Raw genomic sequence first — 16,498 nt, forward strand, 5'->3', positions numbered from 1 at the left:
AATCCTCTTAAATTGTGTTTAAAAATATCTGAAAACTTCAAGTTCTTTACGAAATTTCAAAATTTTACGATTTTAAAAACCTCACTATATAATAATTTTTTGAATACCCATGAAGTTGTCTTTTTAATAAATGTTTATATTTATACATAATAAAATGAGCAAACAAAACATAATATGTTCTGAGGGAGAATGGAACGGTGAACTTTTGAAAGAATAGTGCCTGTTGAAACACGAAGTTTAAAGTAAAATTTACTTTAGAAAAAAAAATTGAATATATATCATAAAAAACACTTCGGGAATTTATCTTGAGAGAAAAAAAAGGAAAAGAAAATCTATTAAAATATTTATTCAATTGAGAATAAAATTCGATTATGAATGTTGCATTTAAAATGTTTACATTCTACTGTTGAGCATGTTTAGAGACAAACTGTCCAAATTTGCGCCTATTGCTATATAAATCAATTTGATAAGGATCAATAACGTGAAAAATGCACTTAAAGGCAAGAGAATCGGATATAAATATATATGTATAATATATATATATATATATATACAACAGGATGGCTAGAATAACAGTGACCACTTTCAATGGGGTTTTACAGTGAAAACGGTCCATGTTACACTGGAACACCCATTTAAATGTATATAGAGAAAAAAGACAAATTACTGTGAGGGAGTCATAAAAGAGGTTTTCTTTAAAATAAAAGGAACTACCTATTCATTCCAATACATCTTGTGAAAAATTAAAAGTCTAAAATGTGGTTTTTGATCTCAAATAAAAAAATATATTGAAGAATAGAAAAAAGAATACGAATAACTATTGAAGAAAAATCTTTAGCGTCATAAGAAGTCATTATATCATAATTGCGTAATGTAATAATTTAGAAAATTAAGTATATTTACCATTTAATTTATTTAATGTAATTGTTGAGAGAAGGATATTAAGAAAAATTTGCAACAAGTAATATTGATTAAACATGGTAAGAACTACCTTCCCACCTGTTTGAAAGCAAGGAACTCCGTAAAGAATAATTTACTGTGAATGAGATATTTAAATATAAATAAGTAATTGTTGACAAAGAAATATGACGATATGACGATGATGAAATTATTAACAAAAGAGATTCATTTCTTCTTCGTTGCAAAATGAACTTATCAAATATTGTTCATTGTATTTTATTTTTGATGCGTTCTTTATATATTTGGAAGTCTATGAAAAATTATATTACTATAAAAAATATATAAAATAAAGGTTCAGGCATAACATACTGTTTCTAATTATTTTTCTGTTTTTATATGCATCTTTTTTATCATTTTTTATGTCAACATACTTTTCATAAAATACAATGTACTTAACAAATATACTTACCTACGATGCACGACCTCGTTGTAGGTATATATACCTACTATTGTGGTTTTACATAGTAAATGGATCAACTCCTTTCTAGGATTTTTTTCTTTTATTTAACAAGAAATGATTTTACATTTGAAAGAAATAAAATATAAAAAAAAGAACAAAAAATAATCATGTGTTTAGTAAATTTGCACAAATTTCGAAATTATTAGGCAGCATTTATTTGCGAGAAAATGCTCTTTCTCCATCATCAAATCAGTTACCAATAGCGTTCCACATGAGCTGAAAAAAATAAAGAAGTGTGAGATTATTTTGTCCTACATATAACAGATGGTAATCTTCAGAATTTGATCATTCCTGAATTTGCTTAATTTATTATCTAATAAATGTCTTCTATGTACTAAATATACTAATTTCAAACACTAGAGGGAAAGAAAGATTATGCAAAGTGTGCATAGATGATAATGAAATTTCTTTTAATTCTTTTTATTGTATATACTGTGCCCAAACAGCTATGGTGAGGAGGTAAATTCGAAGTCTATGGGAATGTTACCTTATTTGGAAGTAATTGAAAGGTATATAGAAATAGATAGGACGTGCAAAATAAATCAAGTCTACTCACTCCTTACCAATTAAACTTGAAACAAGGGTAGTGATATTTAGAAGTCTAAGAATATTTCATCTGTATAATAATAAAGTTCGTAATAAAAATAAATATGTTGCGGAGGGATATTTAAATTTGTAACACAAACCGAATGGGCGAACGGGGTGCTTAGACCACAAGTAGCGGCGCTTCACGGGCGACAAGAAGGATTCCCTAAGAAGAGGTGGTAGTCTGTAGCTTGGGTAGTAAGCTGGTCGGAGATCTCCCAAATCCCACCACCATGGATCTCTTGTGATTGAGGACAGCGGCATGGCCGGGCTCGGATTCCTTAGGCGATCGAAAGTGCTTGGGCTGAGGCCACCACGAGTGAAGATTGGCAATCCTGTAATAAACAAACACGATCACAAAATCTAAAAATATATACATTACGCAAGCAAATTTCATTGAGCAGATTCTGGATTGTGGGAAATTTTTGGCCAGTAAATGAAAAAAAATAACGTTGAACAATTGCTCATAATGAAATTCGTTTACATTCACTTAAAAGCCCGATTTAACTCACCATCAGAGTCATAGCAGATTTCAGAAGGACGTGGTGCCCAACGTCCCACTTTAACGGGTGTTGGTGATCTTCCAGTTGAGTAGACAGGCATACGCAAATTGTCCAACAAATTATCCAGAGGATCCACAGAACTAGCCCGAAGATTACGTGGAACACTCAACTCCCGGAAGGGGCTGCCTGCCCTCATCGGTGGGACGCTACCGGCGCGCGATGGCGGCGGCACGCTAGATGCGCGAAAATCTACGACAAAATTATGCTTTGTCCTTGACTTATCATTTAAAATTTTAGGGTCTTATAAAATGGACATATTTTATTTATTTTTATTTGATATTTGAATACACCGGTGCATTCACCTTAATCACATGGAATTGTTTGCAAGTATTCAAAAATCAAAACTCTTTTTCACTCGTCTCTCTCACGCTATGAATTAACATTAAAAATATATATTAGAATTAACTCTTCTCATGGTACGGTCAGCAAAATCAGTAGGGCAATTCGATCAAGGCAAATCCACAGTTCCCATTTATCGCTGGTTCACATAATCCAAAAATCTTAGTGAATCAATCGAGCATTTCCGTAAATAGTTAGAAATACCTAAATTCCTTTGGCCAATTTACAGAAAAACATGATTAAATTATTTTTCTTGGACTTTGGATATATCTAAACCACGTTTTAGAGATATAGTAGATTAAAATGATAGATATTTAAAATACTAGAAGTGAAAATGAAAGACCACGCTCTAACGGCTGTCACAGAACATATAAAGAAACATAGCTCAAATTCAAAGGAACTTCAACAAAACAACTAAAGGACTTTTGAGGGGTTATTAGCAAGAGGTGCAAAAAAAAAACGTTCAAAAACACAAAAATATATGTATTCAAAAATGTTTTATTCAAAAACCACTTTTGTTAGTTATATATAGGTTCTTTAAATTACTCCTTTAACAATTTTTCTTTTCATCTCTTTTCCTTTCTCACATAGGTATAATTTCTGGATTATCCTTCTCCTTTTACTTAATCATTGATTTATTTGGTGGTATTTTTTAAATGATAATAAAATAAGGTATATTACAAATAGAATTTTATGATCTTTCAGAAGATGACTTTTATGTATATTCTAATCATATATTATATAGTCTTAAATGTTACTTTATTCATTGATGATAAATGCCAAGAACATTAAATTGGTTTGTTGTTAAGAAAAAAAAATTGAGTAATTTCCATGTTCTTTTAATGCAATGCAACATTTAATTACATACAAATAATATACCATATTTTATAAAAGATTTCATTTTAATGAAGAGTGTTTGCTTTTTGTACACTTTTGTGTGATACTTTTTGTGGTCGTTCTTACATTATGGTCTTGAATGATGTTCATTTGCCCGAAAAGCCGCGAAAGTCATATTTTTTATGATCAATCAAAAAGTATCTGTATTTATTGTGGATATTTTAAAGAATTTTAATTATCATTTTATTTTTTATTGGTTATATTTTAAGAAATCGAGACACTTTTTAATTACTCTAATATGTTTGTAATGCTAGACCAATATCTAAAGCACTTCTTCGATGGTAGTTTTATTCATTATCTTAATTATTTCTCAAGATCCTAATCAAATTCCAATTAATGCTTTATGTTGCTTTTATGTATGTTATTATAAGAGTGATCGGCATTTTTGAGAAATAAATCAATCTATTCCTTACCAGACGGCTTCGTTTCTGGTTCATATTCGAGTGGACCAAGAGCAAAACTGGGTTTGTCTTTTAAGTACAATCCATAGCGAGATGGATATCTGTAAAAAAATAAATAGGACAAGTGTCGTTTCATAAAAGTTGTCTTACAATTAGAAAAGAAAGATAAAATAGGAATCTAAAAAATAATTTTTTTATTTGTTTTTTTACCTCCTTTCGAGCTCAGCCATGCGATCGAGATGATCATTCCAAGCCTTCTCTGGATCGTAGCTTCTTGATTCATAGCCTAAATTAAAACCGTTCTCAGTTACAAACGTTTTCTAATTTCTTTATTTATAAAGAAAAAATGTGACTAACAAAACAAAATTTTATCTTTCGAAGGAATTTCATAAAATCGCAAAAATTAGTATGTGATGAGGGAGACGTTACATATGACTAATAACTACTGCCTGTGCTATATATCAAACATCACTTTGTGCAAAAAAAATTGCGTACAATAAAAAAGAAAAAAAATTCTCATTCAGACAAAAAGCAGAAAATAGTGTCAAAAAATTGTCGAACACATAAGACAAAAAAAAGATGATCAAAAAGCGTAAGCTTACCTCAAAAATATGTTTGAATAAAAAAATTAAGCTCCTATCGCAACTAATTAATAGTTTTCTACATTAAAATTATATTTCATCTTTTATTTCAGAATTTACATTGAACAAGTATTAACAATACAATTGACAATTTTTTTTTACATTACTATATGTGAAAAATTAAAATAAATTAATTGCTGAACATATAGTTTGACTCAATGCACTTTGCAAGAAGAAAGTGAATAAAAATTACGAAAAATTATTTAAATTGCAATGCGCATACACTTTCTACTTGACCCCATTTACTTGTCTTCAATTAAAATTTAGTCCCGACAAGCCATTAAGTCACTCAAAATTATGACAAAAATATATTTATCGCCCCGTAAATTCATCAAATTGAAAAAAATGCTTTTTTGCTATAAATTTTTGCATGAAAATGAAATTATGACTAAAAAATTATAATTGATATTTTTAAATTCTAAATTGCCGAGATTACTATAGCGACTTTTTATTTAAAGCTCATTTCCATTGAACATTTTCTCAGAAATTGGTTGAATTTTCTAACAATTAATGTACTTGAATGAAAAGTTTAGGAGTTTCGAATTTTTTAAAGTGCAAAACGATATTTAAAAAAATCCTTTTCATAATAAAAATTGATAATTGACAATTTTGAGTTTTTAAAACCATTTAAATTATTTAAATAAGAACCACATATTATCAAGATTTTTTTTTTAATTTTCAATAGGATAAATTTATAAAGCCCACGAAAATGAATATAATTAACTTGACAGAGCTATTAAATCATTTCTTGTTCAAATATTTACTCAATTTAAGTGATCAAACCGGATAAAACGGACTGAACTGATCCAGAATGAAGTGAGATGATGCACTTATCATATGGCATCAAACATTATTTATATGTGGATTGTGGAATGCTTAAGTTAATCTTGGATAATCGTGGTTTAAAAAAAAACTTTTAATTTTTTTTAACTTCTCATGAAATTGCTTAAATTGCAAAGAACTACATTATATTGAAAAAAATCTGTTCAATAGAATTAAGCTATTGCTGTGCGCGCATTGCTATATTTAAAAAAAACAGTGATTCAAAAAATTCTACTAATTAATTCCTAAAGAAGAATTATAATAAGAGATAGGGGTAGCAATTAGGAGTATTTGCAGTACATAAAATTAATAAAACGAGTTATAAGAGCGGCTTTTTGTGTGATAAGTCGCAGCCAAGCAATCTCGTGGCCTATTTAGAAGATTGGTGTTCATTTGGATGACATTTTATTCTGAAATATTTAGACAAAAACCATTTATTACCACTTTGCACATCCCACTAAATCAAGTATTTTCGAACGAGGGATTCTTTTCTCTCTATTTTGCGCCTTCAACTGAATCGGCGTGGTGATGTTTTTTTTTGAAGTGGATATACAATTTTGCAGGGAAGTGTATACATTATTCGTGAAATCGATACACTATCTTGAAAGGCCAATAAATGCTATACACATTGAGGTGGAATTAGATGCAAAAAAAAAAATGATATTAGAACACGAAAAAAGAGAATTCCTCTAGAGCTAAAATATTGTTTCTCACAGAAAATATTTAAAAAAAAAGAGAAGAAAAAAGCTGTATGAAATGGGAAAGGAATGTAAGAAAATTCATGAAAATGAAAGAAAATGATTCTTTGAATATAAAGCATTCAAATGCAGAGAAAAGATTTTGTGAGAGTGTGAAAGAGATAACCTTGGTGAAAAACTAAAAATAAAGCCCAGTGGAATATACACGAAAACGAAAATATTTTCTGATGGGATTTTGTGATGAGATGTAAACTTACTTGGCCTGTAGTTGCTGGTATAAATGGGCCTTGGTGAATATCCGTAGGTCTCACGATGAACCGGGAGGTACCGATATCCAGGACCAGTAATACGTTCAGCAGGAGCCGCAGGATCATCATAGATACTCCTGAAGTGGTGGGGAAGGTCACCACCAAAGCTCAGAGGTCTGTAGGCACGTGTACGTGGAGTCTCCTGAGCACGGATATCCTCAGATCCTAAATGATTTATTGGCAAAAAAAATATAAATAAAACAGATTTTAATAATTTTTCAGTTATTTCAACTCATTCATTTTGTTGTATTAACCTTTCAAGGATCGAATGTAGGACTGCCAGAATTTTGCTTTCTTGCTGGCCGTCTCATTCCTCCCAATCATTTCTAAGTGGTTTTTGAACATTTTTGCGGCTTTTGGCTATGTGTCTCGTTCGCTGGATGACCGTGAAAGAAAATTAAATAATAAATAGAAAAAAGTTAAAATGTTTATAAAATCTCTTCTTTCGCCAAATCACTTTCAATCTTGAAAGCTCTGAAGGAAAGAATCATGAAAAAAACATATCACACAAAGCACTACATTTTTAGCTTATTCGCAATTTTCTACATCATTTCCATCAAACCATTCATAGAGATATGTATACACCAACATTTGTGGCAAAATATCGCGTATTTTCACAAAATTTATTTTTAGTTGCTCAAAATAGAATCGCCACATCTTCGGGTCGATTTTACCAGAGTATCTCGTGATTCTTCGCAATGGCATCATAATCTGAATTTTATTTGCAAGTTTAACTTATCAATTTTTCCACGATTCACCTTCTTTTACAAATAAAAAACCTTGCCCCAAAAAAAATTAAAAATGTTTTCCCTTTTGGCAAAATTTAGAGACAAGATCAAAATTGAATGAGAATTAAACTAATAATGGGATGAGTATAAAAATTCAAATATTTTCACAAAAAATCACGATAAAATTACTCAAATATTTCACAAAGGATAATAAAACTAATATCACTAGTAACTTTGCTTTCATTCATAGAAAATTAAATAAAAAATCCTTTTTTTTTCTTACATAAGATGGAGTTCCTAACTGATCTGGTCGAAAGTTTTTTCGGGACTAGAGTTATTCTAAACTCGAAATGCCTAAATTGATCACTGCAGAGACCGATCTATTTTTAATTATAACGTAATTTTAATACGACTCGCCAAGTTTGTGTTTGTTGCCTGAAACTTGTGAGAATGCTGATTTGTGGTGGGATCTTAGCCGGGTGACGTCTGTGTATAAGATTTTCAGTGGGAATTTGCAATTTATTTGCACTGAAAATGAAAAGAAAAAGGTTTTCGCGCTGTACTCGACTTTTCTATTAAATAGACTTTTTATTAACCAATCAATTGCTGAATTTTAGGCAATGACTTACATACATATATAGATGGTCGAATGTGCAATTCTCTGAACAGTTACCTATGTATATTTAATTGAACAAAGCTGATCATATATATACCTAATTATAAAATAATATAAATTTACTTATTTTTAGAACAATATTTTTGACCTAGAAATTCTAATTGCCAGCTCATAATATGAATGCATAAACTAACTCAATATTTCAATGATTAATTTCTTATTTTATATTTGCAAGACATAATAATAAATTAATGTGTTTATTTTGCAAAGTTGTAAAGATAAAATTTTTAAACAAATTTAACATGCAAATTTCTTAAAAGTTTAAACGAGCAGTTTTATGGGTAGTAGGTGTCTGTAGCTGATTGCTTTAAATGACGTGGGATCAGTTCCATTGTGGCTTTTCACGCGAATTGAAGAAGAATTTCTCAACACGCTTTAGGGTAGAAAAAAATCTATTGGCATTTCGCCCAGGCTGAGTGGGCGATTCGGGATAGAATTACACAACTCCGTGTACCATTGAATAAATTTAGTCGATTTTTTTGGCAAATAATTTCACTTACAGCAACAGTTTATTTACTTAAATAAATTAGAGGTGGATGAGACACTGTGTGAGCCAGAATTATTTTAGAGGTTACCACTTTGGATTTCTCCTATAAACTCCTAATCTCTCGCATTCCAACATTGAGCCTTGACCTTGTTTTAAAATTAAATAATTTGGAATAGAAAGAAATGAAAAGCAAAATCCGCACGGGTAAAACATTTTTAGCCCAGGTATCGTGGGTTTTCACCAGATGGAATTTATCACACTTTATTCACGAAAAATTTCTTAAAATGAATAAAACGAATAAAATTCTAACTATGTGTAGAATCTAGTTGACTTCTTTCTTGGGCTATTAATTCAATATAAATTATCAATCATTCTTACAAATCCCAAAAAACTCAATAAAATTCATTACACTTAGATTTTCACCACATTTTTTTTAAATTAGTATTATATTAACTATCGTGATATAGCAATTATTTTTTTTATTAAAAATACTAAAACTTAAAGAAAATAAGAATAAAATGTAAATTACTTAATATTGATTGAAGAGTGCTTTAGAAAAGAACGTTGTTATCCGTTGAACTATGGCAAACTACTAAAGCTACTTGAAATCAGAGAATATACTGCTGGGTCTGAAATTTTAAAGCAACTGTTTGTGACTGTGTAGAAGGAGTTCATATATATGTATTTTACATAATGTACACATCTTTTCAACATTATATTATAAGTAATGATGACGACAGGAAATTTGTGATGCGATGTCCAAAAGTTTTGTGTTTTCGGCACGCAAAATCAAAATGTTCATTTTTAGCATTTTTAGGCGTACACTCCCGCATCACATCCCGTCTTATTCAAAACATCCATCCATGTAATGCATAAATCATGCCTGACTGGGAAAGGAAGAAAGTGTGCAAATCTACAAATATCCACCTCGAAAGATCCGGGTTTTCATCGCAACAAACTACGTCATCGTATTGCGATTCAGCCAGTTGACCGCTGCTGAATGAAAGATTTCTCGCATAATTTTAGGTCAATGCTTTGGGGTTATTTGTATGTGCGTGGAAAAAAATTTCGCACCCAAAACACATCCCAAAAGCTCTAACAATTCGCCGCGAAAAGCCAAAAGGGTGAAGAAGATCAAAAGGCGCGAAACTACCTGTTAGCAATTGGCAGAAGGCACGATCCTGCATTTTATCATTCTAATGCAACATACCTACCATCATTCACCTCACAGATGCGACATAAATAGTTGCCAGAGAATTTATAGATTGAGATTTTGAGCACACATCGCAGTAAAAGTTTGTATTTTTTATCTCAGGTTCTCTATACCAGGCAGTGTTTTGCCGTCCTTTTTTTCACCATTCAACTTGTGAGAAACAATTGAGGTGGACGACGTCCAAATTGGTGTCCCGCCAAGTTAAGAACAATCTACCGTGTCCTTTTAACACTGCTTCACTGTCAAATAAACATATATTGTGTCTTTACCCCACACCAAATTTAGCACAAATCAATTGAATTTGTTGGATGTCCTAAACTGCTCCTAAAGGAATTCTCCACAGAATTGGTAACCATTGCTAGCATGTTGAACTAAAGATTTTTGCGGTGACCACATACTGAGAAATTATACAAAAAAATCATATTTTTTTCAAAATTGGAAATAAATGTAAATCAATAAAAACATTTTGTCTCTCAATAATTCACCATAAAAGGCCTAATCAAAATTTTAGCAAACTTGGGAAGAGGAAAATTCAGAATAATTAATTAATTATTAATAATAAAATATCACAATTTTAATTTTTCAATACATTCAAGATATTCTTTCAGAATTATCGAGGATTTATTCATTAACAAAAAATTTTACGTAATATACAGCATAAGCTATGTCCTTTTTGTTTCAAATAAAAAAAATCAAAGCAGAACTTTTGTGTGAAATTTACGAAGGACATCAAATGGCTGTGCGATTGACACGAGTCGTAAATTGATAATATATATATGGGGTTGTGGGTGTCATGGGATGGGTGAAATTTCCACGTTCCCACAACCCCTTGAATTCACCATGTAGAGAGCTTCTAAATTGCCTAAAGAGTCAATTGCGTGCCACGTAGAATATATTTTATGACCACAATTTGATGCTATTGTACAGTTTAATTTGTGTTTTCCATAACTTCTTTCGCGTCAATATCGATGATACACATCACTGTTGTCCATAACATTCTTTCTTTTTTCCATCTACCCTCAATGACCTCTCGTAGCGCTGTTCCATTAGAGAGGGAGTTCACGTGGCAGTTTTTAATAACCACCCTATTTTAGCATAATTTTTGCGGCTTAATATAGCGTTATTGTGACTTAATTCACGCGCAATGAGCTCTCCTTATTCACGGAAATTAATGATGTGGCCTTCTTTATGGTATCCATTATGCATATTTTTCAGTGCTTCTGCACATACTACATCATCCATGGGAGCAAATTAAATTTTCGAGGCGGTACTAAATGTTATAAAACTTTCCAAGTTGGGCGGTACTTGGAGCTTCCACGAGAGAAAGATCCAGCAACCAATCGTGGAATGATTCTTAATGGAGAGTACACACATGCCATTTGGAGCCCTTTCGCACATTCTCAATAAAGGCAATAAATACATTGAGAGTTTATAATTTGCATATTTATATATAAGGCTCATTCAGTTGTCTTTCTTTATCACCAGTTTAGGATCAGAAATGTCCAACTCCAGGAGGGTTATATTAAAATCTCCGCAACTTCAATAGCAATGCATAAAATTATTCCCATCAATCACCCTGTCGTCTGCTTAAACCAATTTTTATTACATTTCGCCAAAATTATCCTCGGAAACGGATGCCACACCTTCAGACTGTCTCATGACTGTGTGATATAGCTTTTGTAACCCTAATATAACAAAACGATTTGCTACAAAACTGCATGAGACGCGTGGATTAGCACCCTCAATATCACACCCCATTTGTATTCAAGATTACTTCATAACGCTATTGGGTTGTCATTTATTAAGCAATTTCATTACATTGATTCTTTGCTTAATATAAAAGTCAAAATTGCCTTGGTTCAATCATCAAGAGAGACTTTTCAGGATTAAAAGAGTTGAAATGATGTAAATTAAGATAGGACAAAAAATTAAAATCTATGATAAAGATTAATTAATTAATGGACGATTTTCTTAAAGATTTATTTATGTTATATGTGTCTATGTTAGGGTTTTCAGGGACTTGAAATTCTATGATGTCACATTTATTTTGTAAAACTTATCTTTATCTTGTACTTACCTTAAATGTTTCATATTTCAACTCGACTGTTGCACACCAGGGAAGTAATCAAGGGTTGCTGGATATATACTCACTTTCTGTGAAAATTTAGCTGCCCGAAGGGTGAAAAAGACTATTTCCAATAAAGTTTCTTCAACAGAAAGAAGTGTTTTTGTGCTTTTTTCCCTGTCGGTGGCTCGCCTTTATTTTATCTGATAGCAGCGGGATATCATTACCTTCTCCAACTACTCCAACTAAACAACCCCAAGTATTCTTTTCTAGGCATTATTAAAAGTAAAATACATATAGGTAACGTCAACTGCTTCAATTGAAAAATCCTGTTAAAAGATGAGAGTTGTAATCACCGATTTTTACAATTTCTGATTAGTACTCAGAGACAAAATCAGCATTAGTCTTAGCTGTCTTGGCCCTTTCGAAAAATTTCAATTAATTGATATCGACTAATTGCAAAAAAGGGAAAAAGCGATTAATTCATGTTCAATTAATTGGATTTTCCAAAATAGCAGGTTGCTTAAATAATTCGAGTAAGACGAAAAGTTGTTCATAATTTCTTGTAACTTGCAAGAAATGATAAATTTTTGTATTTTCGAGTGTTTCACTCGTAACATTTCACCCCATCTATCCACGTTACATCATCATATGGAAAATCTAACCACATTTTCATTGCTTTATGAATCCAAACATTGAACACTGGGATCGTCATAATAAAATATTTGGGGTCTTTTGGGAGTCTAGCATAGAGAAATGCAAGTCAGTTCTACCTCATATTCACCCACACCTTTGTATGCCAAACCTAATTGATACAAATTATCTAGTGCATTCATCAGTATTCATAGCGCACTTTAAATGGCCCAAAGTAACTCTCTGAATATCACCCACCCTCGCCCTTTTTGGCATAACCGTTTCATTTCGTGCGAGTGGTATTTCGGGTGAGAACATCAAATTCGTATATAATATTGTTTACAGTTGGGGTGTTCCACCCTCGTTAACATCAAATTCAATATGTTTTTTCTCTCCACTCTCGCATATTACCCTTGTTTGATGACTCTTTTGCACACACACACATCCCTGTGGCAAAGATATTTCTCCCAAGGGAACGGGGGCGTAGGATATAAAAAGTCAATGTACAAGTCATTTAACTGTCGACCAGAGATTTTCGATGGATTCATCAATTTCAATCACATATTCACGAGTTTCAGGAAAAATCCCAGAGACAATTGAATGATTTGCTTTCTCGCCTTTTAACAGTCTTATTCTTGCTTTTATTGTTTTCCCTCTTTATTGTATCTTCCCCATCACTCAAGGATAATCAATCTCCTCGCGGCATTCCCTGAATACTGATACCCCAACTCTTCGGCCCGAACAAATTCTGTCACCGGATATGGAGTCATAGGAAACGGACATGAACCAATCTCCTTTCTCAAGCTCTTCATCCACCATATCCCCGAATTGTTCCACGTCGGTGAAGAAGATTTGGCGCACAAGTTTGTCCTCTTTGACGTAAAGAAGATGCGAAAACGAGGGTGTAATGGATGTTATCCTTGGTCGAGAAGCACGATTTCGTGGAGACGCACAGACATATCAATGAAGTAAAAATAAACTGTGTGATAATCGAGGTTTTTTCTCCCTCTCAATCACAATATTCTTAGTTGTAGTGACCAATACCCAATGACACATGCGAAAATTTTCAGAGATATAAATGTTTTTTTTTGTGAACTCAAGAGTCAGCGCAGAGGACAAAAATTGTTTCTTTTAAACTCTAAAATATACGCATCAAAATAGAATCGTTAAAGAAGGAACGACGAAAAGCAAGAGTTTTATGAGAAAGCTCCTAACATTTGCCTAAGGTTAGCTTGAGAGTGAATTTAGTTTAGTTTGAAGAATGTACAGTAAAGAGTAAATTATAATAGATAATAAATAATAATTTTAAAATAATAATAGTTTAAATTATTTCGTTTAAATACCTAATGTTTTGAGATGAAATTTTCAAATATATAATTTCAAACATTTGAAATGAAAATGAAAAAAATGTTCTTGGTTCCGGATTAACAATTCACTTGGAGGGAATGGGTCCAGTTCGGCGATATGTTTATACCTTTTATATCGACATTTGATAATTTTACCTCATTCATCTAATATTCTTCACAAACCATATTCCAAAAGTCCTATACGTCAATTCATTTTTAATGCGTCAGAGTAATCTCTGATCTTGTTCAATATTTCCACACTGTTGAACCCCTTCTGGGGGCTGTTTCTCGTTCTGGCGCTGATTCAACGGGAATGACGAAAGTTTTTTAATAAACAAATGGACGATGGCACAATTGTCGTAATTTTATTGCAGACACATTACGAGATATTGCCAAAATTCTCATTCTCCCACCCACTAACTTCCGCTTCCAGAGACACACACAACCGAAAAAGTTCTTTAGAGCAGAAAATTTAATTTGTTCTGCGAGCGATCTGATGCATTCAGCACCGCATTGTCAGCTATATAGAGCACAAACACATCGTATCACCCTATGTATATTGGAATGGTAGTGTCTCTGGATTTCTGATTTTATAGGAGGAAAAACATTCATTTAACTCAGCAGAGAAAAAAACTACACAAAAAAAATTGCAAAAGGGAGGAATGAAGGGAAGAGAAGAAGAGACAAAATCGTTGAAAGGATTTTGAATTGCCATTGGAAATAAATTTTAGACCCAATTTAAACTGTAAAATGTATTGGGACTATTTGTTGGGAGTCAATATAAAACCATTTTCTTTTCCGCTACTTAATGACCCAGATGAAAATCGAAGGGGCGTCAGATTTGATTTTTCACGCCGCATTCATTCACTATTCTCCCCCATTTGCGGTGTGTGTAAAATTTTCAAGAGACACTCACCAATTTATCTTTTCCTCAATCTTATCGCAACATGGTCCGGCCATTTGCTCACCGACCAATATTTTCTCATATAATTGCACCGACAATCTTTGGTCATAATTCATAACTCGCTAAATTCGCTCTACACGCACAATATTTGTATTTGAGGCTATGCGACATGACCTTTATCTGGTGGTCCATTTTGGGCCGAGGTCATTTGAGTGGAAAGTATAGATAAAATTTTATATATATTTCATACAACAGCGTGCACATCATCAATTTATGATTGCTGTGGATCAGTAGGTTCACACAAATAGGTAGCTTTTACTTCAACTGATAGCCACTTATGTATATTTGAAAAGCAATACAGCGAGAGGGGGTCTTTGTGGAAAAAGATAATAAAGTGCCCAATTTTTGCCATATCCCACATATTTCGGCACACAAGAAAATTGATAAGTGATCAAGCAACTTCATTGGCGTTTATTGCCCATAGGAGACTGGCGAAAATATCGTGATCAACTGATCAGCAAAAATTTTATGTAGGTACAATTTATATTTATTTTTTAAAAGGAAATATTTAGTGAACTGAAAGTTTTAAAAGATATGCTCTTCTTTATTCATTGCCGCATGATTTTGAAAAGATATAGTAATGCTGGCGCTACTTATGAGTTTGATTGGAAAATGAGGTATAAAATAAATCTTGTCTAAGTCCTCTATAAGGTTTTGTTTGATATGTACCTTTCGATGGTATCACTCCCTTTTCTGAACTTCACTTTTATATTAAGATTGCCACATATCTACTTTTAGATGACAACAAGACCTCTTCAACGAAATTCTAAAATTAAAATTTTATTGACCCGTTCATGGTTCCGTCGCTGTTTGGTCTTCCGAACCTTCCGAAGAACATGTATTTTAACTTTCTCCATACATTATGCTTAATATATTTCTGGTTTAGTTCGCCCCAATCCATTTTGTCATATGTATATTGGAAGGACTGAAAAGGGACACGGGTTCCGTAAGTGATAAGCTTACCAGGATATTTTTTCATTTCTTTACGAAGAGTAAAAGTTGCTGACAGTATAAAATTTATATTTATGGCGGTATATACATACATATTAGCTCAAGTTTATATAATAATACATACATACATCAACATATGTATGTATATCTTTTCCGAATAGACTGCTACACGTTAGTAAAGTATAAGAATGAGACCATGGCACAAGAGTCCCATTGGTTTTTTATTCATAATCCCGGAAACTGTAATTTCAACAAAAGGATGTTGTATAGAAGAGGGTCATTCGACATCTTTCTTGTTCAGTGCGTATCCATTGTTAGTATGGAATGGACGTCAGAAAGCCAAAGACTAATTTTTATATGCGTACACACATGAGAGATATTTATTTCTTTTGCTTTTCTCTGTTATGTGTTTTGCAGCAGTTGAGACAGAAAAAAACCAATGTCACATTCATCACGGTCACAGAGACTACATATAGGACGTTTTGCGAAGGATATTGAGTCGCCCGTGAATTTAGCATAGTGAGAAAAAATCTTATGATTTGATGATCGATTTATAAAAAACATTACATAATTCTTTGAAAAATATTAAAGTTTCTGAGGATTTTCAATAAAAAATTCTGAACCATAAATTTTTTTCCTGTTGTCCCACGTAAAAAAATCTACATACATATTAGCGCTGAAACAAATACGGAATGATAGGAGCGTGCAGGGAATACGCAATCAATTGTATGTAATTATTTGTTCTAAAACAGATAGTACTG

General features: G+C 32.2%; 3 protein-coding genes across 11 annotated transcripts in view; 2 read left to right on the top strand and 1 right to left on the bottom strand.

Annotated features, from left to right (window-relative positions):
• The window catches only part of LOC129797484 (protocadherin-23), a 953,251-nt gene that overhangs the window by 700,770 nt on the left and 235,983 nt on the right, over window positions 1–16,498 (top strand). The gene's annotated exons all lie outside the window — the stretch shown is intronic.
• The window catches only part of LOC129797474 (probable cationic amino acid transporter), a 261,906-nt gene that overhangs the window by 9,425 nt on the left and 235,983 nt on the right, over window positions 1–16,498 (top strand). The gene's annotated exons all lie outside the window — the stretch shown is intronic.
• Window positions 1,439–9,219, bottom strand: LOC129797645 (uncharacterized). 6 transcript variants are annotated; one of them, XM_055840420.1, is made up of 9 exons: window positions 9,095–9,219; window positions 6,929–7,050; window positions 6,624–6,839; window positions 4,416–4,491; window positions 4,218–4,306; window positions 2,518–2,757; window positions 2,107–2,340; window positions 1,984–2,036; window positions 1,439–1,636 (listed from the first exon to the last, which is right to left on the bottom strand). In XM_055840420.1, the coding sequence occupies exons 2-8, from the start codon at window positions 7,017–7,019 to the stop codon at window positions 2,014–2,016; spliced, it is 969 nt and encodes a 322-aa protein (XP_055696395.1). In that variant the 5' UTR covers window positions 7,020–7,050; window positions 9,095–9,219; the 3' UTR covers window positions 1,439–1,636; window positions 1,984–2,013. The 6 variants fall into 6 exon arrangements, with proteins under 6 accessions (XP_055696395.1, XP_055696397.1, XP_055696394.1 ...); XM_055840422.1 differs by lacking the exon at window positions 9,095–9,219 and adding an exon at window positions 7,686–7,718; XM_055840419.1 differs by lacking the exon at window positions 1,984–2,036.

The sequence above is a fragment of the Lutzomyia longipalpis genome, chromosome 1, assembly GCF_024334085.1.
Source record: "Lutzomyia longipalpis isolate SR_M1_2022 chromosome 1, ASM2433408v1".
NCBI classification, from domain to species: Eukaryota; Metazoa; Arthropoda; class Insecta; order Diptera; family Psychodidae; genus Lutzomyia; species Lutzomyia longipalpis.

Coding starts and splice junctions, on each gene's coding strand:
- LOC129797645 (XM_055840417.1), bottom strand. CDS start 7,019: ATGTTCAAAAACCACTTAGAAATGATTGGGAGGAATGAGACGGCCAGC. Junction 6,840..6,928: donor CTACATTCGATCCTTGAAAG/GTTAATACAACA, acceptor TAAATCATTTAG/GATCTGAGGATATCCGTGCT. Junction 4,492..6,623: donor TACCAGCAACTACAGGCCAA/GTAAGTTTACAT, acceptor GTTTTAATTTAG/GCTATGAATCAAGAAGCTAC.